General features: G+C 40.5%; 1 protein-coding gene across 2 annotated transcripts; it reads left to right on the forward strand.

The window, feature by feature from the left end:
* Positions 1-7,891: 7,891 nt before the first annotated feature.
* Positions 7,892-11,432, forward strand: LOC104456147 (3-ketoacyl-CoA synthase 11). Of its 2 annotated transcripts, none has more exons than XM_039298739.1 (3): positions 7,892-7,903; positions 8,634-9,580; positions 10,355-11,432. In XM_039298739.1, the coding sequence occupies exons 2-3, from the start codon at positions 8,771-8,773 to the stop codon at positions 11,144-11,146; spliced, it is 1,602 nt and encodes a 533-aa protein (XP_039154673.1). In that variant the 5' UTR covers positions 7,892-7,903; positions 8,634-8,770; the 3' UTR covers positions 11,147-11,432. The 2 variants fall into 2 exon arrangements, with proteins under 2 accessions (XP_039154673.1, XP_010069186.1); XM_010070884.3 differs by having other exon boundaries at positions 7,894-7,908; positions 8,633-9,580.

Genomic DNA, 11,432 nt, shown 5'->3' on the forward strand with positions numbered 1-11,432 from the left:
CTGAGTACCAGTGGGACCTCATAGGGACAATAAAAGAAAATAATTGGTGAATGCGTTGTCTCAAGTTAAATGCATTGAAGTCTATTCACTGTTGTTGATCCAAGATCTATTGAACAAAGAAATATTTATGTGCAATTGGTGGAAAAACAATAACTTGTTATTCAGTCAATTATCTGGCAATCACTTCATTTTGTATACCTTTGGGTGCAAAGGTATACAGACATATGTGATAGGTCTGTGTAGCGAGTTATCTGTCATTTGGAAACTTCTTATTAGTTTTGATTATGTATGTCTAAATTCTTGACAATTGGCATTGGTATGTTTGCTAAGATATGGGAAGTTACCGTGTAGTATACGCGTACATTATAGTTTTTTTGGTAACGTGCGCATACGTTATATTTTTTTTTGGTAACGTGCGTGTTATAGTTTTTTTTGGTAACGTGCGCATACGTTATATTTTTTTTTGGTAATGTGCGTGCATGTTATAGTTTTTTTTTATAACGTGCGCATACGTTATAGTTTTTTTTTTGGGTAACGTGCGCGTACGTTATAGTTTTTTTGGTAACGTGCGTGTACATTATAGTTTTTTTGGTAACGTGCGCGTACATTATATTTTTTTATGTTATAGTCCAAATATGAAAATAACAAAAAAAAAAAAAAGAACCTGTTGGGAACCTGGAACCGACCACCTGAACCCGTGACAGGGGTAGGTTCCAGGTTCTCGATTTCACGGGTAGGTTCCAGGTTCCTCATTTTGAGGAACTCCGTACCCGAGGGGTTCCAGGTTCCGACGGAACCGAACCGGAACCTGGAACCGCTCACCCCTAATTGTGCACGAATCTACATTGAATATCATGGTATAAAATGGCGGTAAATTTAGTTTAATAAATGTGAAAAAATGATGCCCAAAAGTCTCAAGAAAATCATCTGCTTATTTCCACTTATGATCTACCCAATATGAAATCTTTTTGGGCGCAATAAGAATTTGTGTTCTACGTTGATGTGTGCATGTTCCTCTCAGAGGCCCAAATAACATCAAATGCTTGATAATAATTTAAAAAAAAGAAAAAGAAAAAGAAAAAGCATAGTTGTAATGGTTGATATTGACTTTTTTCATAGTATCTTGTCTTGCCAAATAACTTGAAAATCTCAAGTCATTGAAAGACCCTTATGATCTTGCTCACCACCTGGCCCATTTGAGTACCCATATAGTCAAGCCCACGAAGGTCATTTAGCAGCCACTTGTCGTCCCTCGCAAATGAGAAAATTATTGGAATCTTCATGTTCCTGAGTATGATGACCTCAAAAGAAAAGGCAAACGCCCTGATGATCCAAATACGAGTATTGAGCAAGAAATACGAATACGCGTAGCATACGGGCTTCTGTTGAAGGTGTTAAGAGTTGCCAAGTTTGTAGCTTGCAGATCAGAAACTTAGTGGACGCGGAGTTTTAACTTGAAAGGGGGCGAGTTAAGGAATTCAGCAAAATCTAACTTCAGGAGGACCGAAGTATAAAGATCTCTCATGAAAATTTTAAAGGAGTGAAAATAAAAATAAAAATTGATTGCACCATACAAAGCACATGGGTTAAATAATGTGTTGAAAACATTAGATGGGCAGAAATGATTCTTCACGTCATAACGTTTGTACGAAGTTTCTGATGTACGTGTGCGGAAGAAGCCTCACATGGGAAAGAACAGAAGGAAAGTATTGAGTTTAAACATGATAGGATTAGAGTAAATTTTACTTAAGGACATGTGTTCTCAGTGAACCTACGAGCATTGGATGGGTCTTATAATTTATAGTCAATCTTGGCTAGAATTAGAGTAAATGTTTTTTGTATGATTGTGTCCGTTGAAAGTTGACCTCTCTGACTGTCCAATGATTTTCTTCATGGACAACATGCACTGTTCTAAGTTGCGAAAATTACCAAATAAATCCTAAACTTATTGTATTTTTATCAATTTAGCCATAAACTATTTAATTACGCCAAATTAGATATAATTAATTTCACATCTCGTCAATTAGGTTCATTTGACCAATTCACATTGGAAATTGCCTACGTGGACACTAGCTTTCCTATGTGGTACAGCTAATGCCGACGTAGACATTTTTTATAATTTTTTTTTTCATTTCTTTACTCTTTTTTCTTTTTTTTTTGGATTGAGAGTGAGGATACCCTTGTCGACACCAAGCAAGAGCATCACAAGCCTCGCTTGATTTGGGCAAGGGACTACAGTAACCTTGCCTGGTCCAGATCTTACAAGGGCGTTACAACCCTTATCATATTAGGGTGAGGGACTACAAGCCCTTACTTTGGCCGATGAGGGCGTCATGGCCCTTGCCAGGCCCTCGTTGAACAGAGCGAGGACATTACAGCCCTAGTCACATTTGGCCGAGGGTATTGGGCAAGGTTAGTGACACCCTGTTGACCACAAGGAGGGCCCATCAGTCCTCACCTAGTGGCCAACAAGGGCCGTGATGCCTGTGTAGCCCTCCGTTAAAAAAAATCTAAAAAATATTGAAAAAAAAATTCAATGTCATCATTGCTCATGCCACTTAAAGCCATAAGTGCCCATGTTAGTGTTTTTAGACCAAAATTGATTAGATATACTCAATTGATAAAACGTGAAAATGTTTATGATTAGATTAGCATAATTTAAAGGTTTAAGATTGAATTGACATAAATAGAATAGATTTATCAGTAATTTTCATTTGACCTTATATAATGATTTGTGCATTCAAATGTCGTGTATAAAAGTATTCCTTCATTCAAATGTTGTCCCATGTTCTCATTTACTTTGAGAGAGTCGTGGAGGCTGACTTGTATCTTGGGAGTTATTTGCTTGCATTTAATAGTTGGTGCATTTAGAGTGCTAAGAAAATGCTTTTTCAACTTCCTTTTCGTACAAATGCTTAAGTATGTAGAGAGTGGAGGCTGACTTGTATCTTGGGAGTTATTTGCTTGCATTTATAGTTGGTGCATTTAGAGTGCTAGGAAAATGCTTTTTCAACTTCCTTTTCGTACAAATGCTTAAGTATGTAGAGAGTGGAGGCTGACTTGTATCTTGGGAGTTATTTGCTTGCATTTATAGTTGGTGCATTTAGAGTGCTAGGAAAATGCTTCAAACGTATCTCAACCCATAACAGTTCTCTTTTCAACTTCCTCTTCGTACAAATGCTTAAGTATGTAGAGAGTGGAGGCTGACTTGTATCTTGGGAGTTATTTGCTTGCATTTATAGTTGGTGCATTTAGAGTGCTAGGAAAATGCTTCAAACGTATCTCAACCCATAACAGTTCTCTTTTCAACTTCCTCTTCGTACAAATGCTTAAGTATGTAGAGAGTGAAGACTAACACCCCACCCTCATGTCAGCATTGTCATGAATATTCCATACTTGGCAAGAAATGTCCGATTTTAGCTAGTTAGTACCTTAGACTCAAAGGTTTAAGGTTGAAGAGCTTGTTGTTGTGACACTTCCGAAGTATGAAAGTCTCTACATGCAAGATATGTCGTAAATGCTCAATGCAAAATCTGAGCATAAATTTATTTACGACATGTCTCAAATTCATGATATCATCAAAAATAGAATCCCTCTTTCGTTATTAGGGTTGTCGTTGTTGTGATTCATAGTTGCTAACTTCTGTTCAAGTCACGCTTGCATGCATTAACTTGGGGGTTGGGGCCCCTGACATACTTGTCTAACTAGACATTTGGCCCCCAACAAAAAATTTATTTCCCTAAGAGGATGCTAGTTGTTTAGCTGGTCAATCTCTTCTCGTCAAATCATTAGCCTTGACCGTGTGCATTACGACCGGTTCCAACCCAACATTGGGAAACACCCAGACACAAAACCCAAAGCTTCAAACTCACTTCAAGCGATCAATCAGTCGTTCTGTCCTAGAGCTCCCCACATGAACGTTTGACAAAGAGAAAAACTCATGGCGCATGCAAACATCACGTGCACGCTAGCGATAAACTGATATCTTCTCATTCATTGCTCTCTCTTTCCTTCTTTCTTCTCTCCGAATCATTGCTTGGTCTCGGTGCAAATGAGACAAGGATGGGGCGTTTCTTGCCCTCTAGTATTTTCGAACCGGGTTGGAGACCATGATCCCAAGATGAGCGGCCCACTCGTGCATGTGGACCATATCATGAAGTCCGAGCTGTGGCTGCAAATTGGCGGTCCTTACGTAGGTTGGGAGCTGGAAGTTATGTGCATTAAATAGAGGGTTATGGTGGGAATATTCTTGCTTATTCAGCTGATCAAAAGATGATGCTGAGAAGTACACGCATCGGTTCGAAAGAGGGTCCATTTATTTATTTACTTATTTATTCAGTTGGTTAGTAGTTTATTTAGATATTATTTGTTTTGGGGAAAAAGGTCGATTCAGTTTGTATATTTCATTCATTGTCCACTTGGTCAATGAGTGAGAAATGACTTTGCTGCGTGGTCAAAGCCGGCTGGGGTTGGCCTCCGCATTAAATTTCTCGTATCTGTCACCCGCCATCGACCCAAGTGATACATCAGATTAATGGATGGACTCTTGTGTCTATAACCGAAGAAATTGGTCTTTTTAGTCGGCTTATACATGTCCTGATCGTGTATTAATTTGCTTCCGAAAGTAGCTTATATCCTAACACTGAGAAATGCTAACAATGCTGAAAAATCATCTCCAATGTTTAGCGGATGACTATCACTTATTTCAACGAATCTTGCTAAAGCACTAAAGTTAAATTTAGTGGGGAAGTTACTATTTCTAGCGTTGCTCGTTGGAGTAGTCGACCTTACAGAGCGGATGCGGTTGGGGTTTATTTTGGGTATGTAATGCAGCAGTCATTAATATATCATCAGATTATTACGTTTGGAAAAGGTAAATGGGATGTTAACTTTGCAATTGATTGAGTTGTTCCTTCTGTATTTTCCAAATCATCTAGAGATTCATAGCCTTGATAATCATCGATATAAGTGCAAGCTCAATAAGTAAATGAGTCAAATATATGCCAGAGTCTGATAGCCTTTATTGGGGGGACAAAGTTTAGAAAATTTACCAAAAAAAAAAAAAAAAAAAGAAAAGAAAAAAACCATAAATCTATCATATAGTAGTTAATTCAGTCATTAATTTTTTTTTATTGTACTAATTTAATTAGTTTTAAACCTTTTGATGATTTATTAGTGCAGTCATCCATATTAATTTTGGCATAAAATTATTGACATAGATGCCGGCTATCCTACGTGACATTGTCGGCGTTGATTTAGATAATTTTTTTATAATTTTTTTATTTTTCTGATTTTTCTTTTTAATTTCATAAAGTGAATTTTGTAAAGCACATAATAAATATCCAGGATGGTCTGCGTAGTCCAAATTTTATACAAACCAAAAAAAAAGGAGAAGAGAGAAATACAAAGCACAACCGAAATCCAATTTCCATACACAACACAAAATTGATGGCTTGGAAATGTATACAATGCGAATGCGTAGTGCACGTGGACCCATTTGCTGTGTTAGCAGCTGCGCACTAATCTGCCGGGGACACTTATCGTGTCTAAGTAGGCATTTGCCAGCCAGCTTTCCCACTGATGAGAAGTGTGGGAGGATCATGGCTGGTCCACATTGATCCTCCTCCTTTCTTGGGGTCAGAAACTAAAGATGGAGGGGGACCTTTAGGCCTTTCATTACATTTGAGTGAATTTCTCTCTTTACCAGAGATAATAACTTGATTTTAATCCATAATTAAATTGTTTACTATGAACCAATTGAAGTGACTTCTCTAAATTAAAAAAAATGGATTTACATCTTAAGTTTACATCGTTGAGAGACACACGTTCTCTCTCTCTCAGCCTCAGGTTCAGGCTCATTGGCCTTGGGTTAGAGCTCGCAACGTCGGGTCATAAGCGGCAAGCTCAGCTCCAACGTTGTTGGCCTTGCCGCCATAAACTCCTTCGCCTCATTAGTGGAGGGAGCTCCTGAGAAACTGTGACGAGTGCGACCCATTGGGGATAACTGATGGGGGCTGAATGGTACAACGGTGGGAGGGACGTGATGGCAAGTTGGCAGCGGAGGTGCGGTGCAATGACAGAGGAGGAACGTGGGTGGAGAGAGAGAGAGAGAGGACATAATATTAAAGTTCGTGTGTAGAATTTTCTGCATGAACTCTGACAGAATGAGTGATTAGATGGTTCTTATGTAATTCCCAACTTTAAAGGATTTCAACCATAATGATCCGAGAGAGAGGACATAATATTAAAGTTCGTGTGTAGAATTTTCTGCATGAACTCTGATAGAACGAGTGATTAGATGGTTCTTATGTAATTCCCAACTTTAAAGGATTTCAACCATAATGATCCGAGTTAAATACTCTTTTAATTTGGTTTGAGTCATGTTCATAAAGGAGGGAACTACATGAGATGCTTATCAAGGGGAAAAGAAAAGACAATCCTTGACAAATCTCTTTTCTAATAAGCATTTTTTTTTTCACTTTTCGAGTACACTAGACACCCATTGCGGTGTGAGGAAGTTTTCTTGCATTAAATTTAAACAAATAACAACTCTGGCACATCAAAATCCTAATTCTAATTCGTTATTGATAGGATCATATTGAGCGACATCTCGTTTTAACAAGGATTTTCACATCCAACAACTCACATTTATTCACAGGAGATTAAGGTGTTGCAAATTAGTTACTTCTTAATTTTCATTTTGGAGTAATTCAGCAGTTAATAACGTAAATATTAACATATGCTCTTTTAGGAGGTGTTGTACAAACATTAAATATGAGTTGTCCGATAAAAGATTGGGATGAGACGAGCCATTAGATTCGACCGCGCAAATAAATGCAGCATATACATCCACTCCCTCCTGTTTCTTTCCTGATCTAAGAATTCCCACTAAAAACAGGAAAATAACAAAAGGGTCTAGAAAGATGGAGATTCTTTGCCTATTTATATTGAAAATCAAATCTATCCTCCTCCTTTTTAACGTAGTGGGACAAAAATTGATTCAATCAACTCTGTATCGGTATGTCTAAATCAAGACCATCCATCGATTGTTCCAAAGCTAGTACCACTAAAGCAAAAAGAAATGTTCATCTATCACCTACGAAAGCTAAGTGCGAGACCCATTCTCAATGTTTTGCCATCAATCGATCGAGTCCTTAATATCTTATTTTAGTTAATTAAATCCTTAACGTTTGAAAAGCACTGCAATCAACTCTTAAACTCACCGTCAATGGTCTGATGACAGAAATCTTCTATGTCTTTGACACGGCCTTTCCCTAATGCTACATAGCCACGGACCATAGAATCGCGAGCGGTTTTTGATGTTGAAAATCTAGTCCAAAGGCTCGGTCGAACTATTCTTTCATTTGTTGTAAAACCCTTAAAGACTTAATGGATCGAAATAACATCCAAGCATGAATTGACCGATGGGGCCAAAACGTTAAGAACCGATTCTATACTTTTACACCCCACCTAAACCTAAACCTAAGTGGGCAATATATGTCAAACCTTAACCTAAGTGGGCAATATATGTCCCATGACTATGGCCCATGAGCTAACGTGATGAATATGGGGGAGAAGAGTCATCGCTGCCGCGGTTTACGTGATCAAACTTCTCATCTCGAGCAATTTCGTTGGGGGAGGTAATCAGGCATGGTTCAACAACGCAATGCCCACTCCACATCATCGCGTTCTGACCAGCACCAACACGACACGTGCACCGGCTGTCCCTCTTGCGTGAAATTATTACGCATTGGCTTGCGGGCTGCAATGTCAAACCGGTGATGACGTGGCTGTACGCTGGTCAAACCCGCTGTTTTCCCAATTGTCAAAACTATTCAACGCCCACTGCCTATCCAACCAAATTTATTGTTCGTTGGAGTGGTTGCATCCTCTCTCTCTCTCTCTCTCAAAAATATAATCTGCTTTTGAATGACAATGAAAGAAATAATATGAAAATTCACTATACGTAATTGAGAAGATTTTAAAAGGGTGATCACTAATTGCACTCCTGAAATATAATTCTTTTTATTTGAAGCAGTTGATCTCTTAAAACGTGTTCATTTCAAATTTTCAAAACACGTGGGTATGCATCTTTGTCATTTGCAGCGACCTTAACTAATACATATGAAGCACTTGCTAACAAAATTTACCATGAATTCTTTTCGGACTTTTAAAATATTAATTTAACATGCATTGGATGTAGTTATAATATAAAGTTGGTTTCGTGCCATGCTTTAATAATACTAAGTTTCAAGTTAAGATATCTGAGTTAGAAGTTTCACTTTTGATTTCTTGTATAACCCTTTCACCCACCTATGAATTTCATTTTTAATATAAACCTCATACTTTAGAAATCCTCCAACTTCGGGCCTCAAAATTTAAGATCCATGCTTCTGACCTTCATTGTTAAACCGATTTTCATGTGTAAAAAATATTTTATAATATCAATATATTCTAATGCGAACGCGGTTACTGAGAAACCAACGGTCCCCACAAACTAGCTGGACTCATGTACTGTTTTTTTTTTTTCGGTCCGCCATACGCGTATAGCAACTCCTCTACGCTCTCCACGCACTTTCTTTAAATCCACCCCAAACGCTCCCCAATCTTTCCCCATGCATTGCTAAAACTTCCTCTCTCTCTCCGTGCCATTTCCCTCCGTTTGCTTTTGAAACACCGAGTTCTCGTCCTTCGTTACTCTTCAGGAAACCCCTCTGAAGAAGACACGAGAACCCCCCGAAACTGCAAAAATCTTGTCTTCTCTGCAGAAATGGCCGACCAACAAGAACAGATCAGTCGACAAAACCCAGATCAGACAGTCCCCGTGTCCGTCGAGCCTCGAAGCCAAGACTCGGACAGACCATCGAAGCACAGCCTCCCGAACTTCCTCTTGTCGGTGAAGCTCAAGTACGTGAAGCTCGGTTACCACTACCTCATCTCCAAAGCTCTGTATCTACTCCTCGTGCCACTCCTCGGCATCTCCTCGGTTCACCTCTCAACCCTCACGGCTCGAGACCTGGCCCAGCTCTGGGACCAACTCAGGTTCAATCTCGTCACCGTCGTCGTCTGCTCGACCCTGATGGTGTTTCTGGTCACTCTCTACTTCATGACCCGACCCAGGAAAGTCTACCTCGTAGACTTCGCCTGCTACAAGCCCGACCCGGCCCGGATATGCACCCGCGAGACCTTCATGGAGTGCTCGGAGCTCACGAAGGCCTTCACCGAGGAGAACCTCGCTTTCCAGCGGCGGATCCTCGAGCGGTCTGGCCTCGGGCAGCGGACGTACCTGCCCGAGGCGGTGCTACAGGTCCCACCGAACCCGTGCATGGCAGAAGCGCGGGCGGAGGCTGAGACCGTCATGTTCGGGGCCGTCGACCAGCTGCTGGCCAAGACTGGGGTCAAGGCCAAGGACATAGGGATCCTCGTCGTGAACTGCAGCTTGTTCAACCCAACGCCATCATTGTCGGCGATGATCGTAAACCACTACAAGCTCAGAGGGAATGTATTGAGCTACAATCTTGGTGGGATGGGCTGCAGTGCTGGATTGATTTCTATCGACCTTGCTAAGCAGTTGTTACAGGTTTGGATTCTCTTTTCCTCTCTTTTTTTCTATTCTTCGAAGTGTAAGTTTGATGATAGAAACTAGCTTTGTACAATATCCTAAATGTTACCAAAGCCAACAAGGAACGGAAACTTTCATCGACGAAATAAATGCTAAATATAAGGTGGGTAACGGGAATTTTATTAGGTTCACTATTGAATAGCAGGCCATTTTATGATTGTGTCATCTAATCTAATAACATTTCATAAAAATTAGAATCAGGACAAAAAAACAGCAACTTTATTTAGGTTGTTTCTTTCCCTAGTTTACGCTTTCGTTGGTTGGGAAGTGGGAGTTAGTCAATCCAAGATTTATTTTGGCTCAGAATATAGGTCACCGGATCTAGGAAAGAGAGTTCCTGTCCCGTCCACATGTTCTTGCTTGCCCTTGGCAATAAATTCACGAGATCGGTGGCTCAGGGTACCTACCTACTTTTCAGTAGGCTAGAGTCTTGAATTGATTATCTACTCCCAACTGTATCTGTACTTACCTATATATCGAGAGATGCAATAAGTAGGTCAGAATAATAAAGCCAATCGTATATTGGCTTAGCTAGAGTTGAAATAGGATTTTCGCATTGTTGAATTCGATATATGAAGATGGTATTGAACATGAGCTTCATACATTCTAATATCCGGACCATCTACTAGGTGCAAAAGTTTCTAGGTTCTCTTGCTAGGGAAATTTAATTTTGGTCTTATGAAAATGAAACTTCAGCCTAATTTTATACTTCTCTTATGAATCAATCCCTAGGTACACCCTAACTCTTATGCCCTAGTGGTGAGCATGGAGAATATCACCCTCAACTGGTACTTCGGTAATGACCGGTCGATGCTCGTCTCAAACTGCCTCTTCCGGATGGGCGGCGCAGCAATCCTCCTCTCCAACCGGTCCTCAGACCGCCGCCGCTCCAAGTACCAGCTCATCCACACCGTGCGCACCCACAAAGGCTCAGATGACAAGAGCTACAGCTGCGTGTTCCAACGAGAGGACGACAAGAAGAAGATCGGCGTGTCGCTCTCCAAGGACTTGATGGCGGTTGCTGGGGAAGCCTTGAAGACCAACATCACGACCCTCGGCCCGTTAGTGCTCCCAATGTCGGAGCAGCTCTTGTTCTTCATGACTTTGGTCGCAAGGAAGGTGTTAAAGATGAAGATTAGGCCATACATTCCTGACTTCAAGCTGGCCTTCGAGCATTTTTGCATCCACGCTGGAGGCCGAGCTGTTCTCGACGAGATAGAGAAGAACCTCGAGCTCTCCGATTGGCACATGGAGCCATCACGAATGACTCTATACCGATTCGGGAACACGTCGAGTAGCTCATTGTGGTATGAATTGGCCTATTCGGAGGCCAAAGGAAGGATTAGGAAAGGTGACAGGACATGGCAGATTGCTTTTGGGTCCGGATTCAAGTGCAATAGCGCGGTTTGGCAGGCGTTGAGGACCGTCGACCCAGCGAAGGAAAAGAACCCATGGATGGATGATATTCACGAGTTCCCTGTCCATGTTCCGAAAGCGGTGTCCATTGGATCTACCACAAAATAAGTGCATCGCTCGGGACGTTGCCAATATAGGCGAGGTTGATTTTGAAGGATATGCAGAACCTTAATTCTCCTTTTAACTTGTGTTCAAGCGCAAGCATCATCCCAAATCTACTCGATATTAAACTTTTCTTCTCCTGGAATCGATTCCTGGAAGAAGTGTGCATTTAGCTTTGTAATTGTCCATATGACCGGTCAAAGCAGGTTTTCTATAGCTGGATTAATTGAAGAAACTATTGTGAAGTACACCTATAATGAAAAATTAATTTGAGACTTCGAACTTTATATTC

The sequence above is a fragment of the Eucalyptus grandis genome, chromosome 8 (assembly GCF_016545825.1).
Source record: "Eucalyptus grandis isolate ANBG69807.140 chromosome 8, ASM1654582v1, whole genome shotgun sequence".
Classification (NCBI taxonomy): Eukaryota; Viridiplantae; Streptophyta; class Magnoliopsida; order Myrtales; family Myrtaceae; genus Eucalyptus; species Eucalyptus grandis.

Excerpts from the sequence above, each read along its gene's own strand:
- LOC104456147 (XM_039298739.1), top strand. The coding sequence starts at position 8,771 with ATGGCCGACCAACAAGAACAGATCAGTCGACAAAACCCAGATCAGACA. Across the intron at positions 9,581-10,354 it reads TTGCTAAGCAGTTGTTACAG|GTACACCCTAACTCTTATGC; the intron begins GTTTGGATTCTC and ends ATCAATCCCTAG.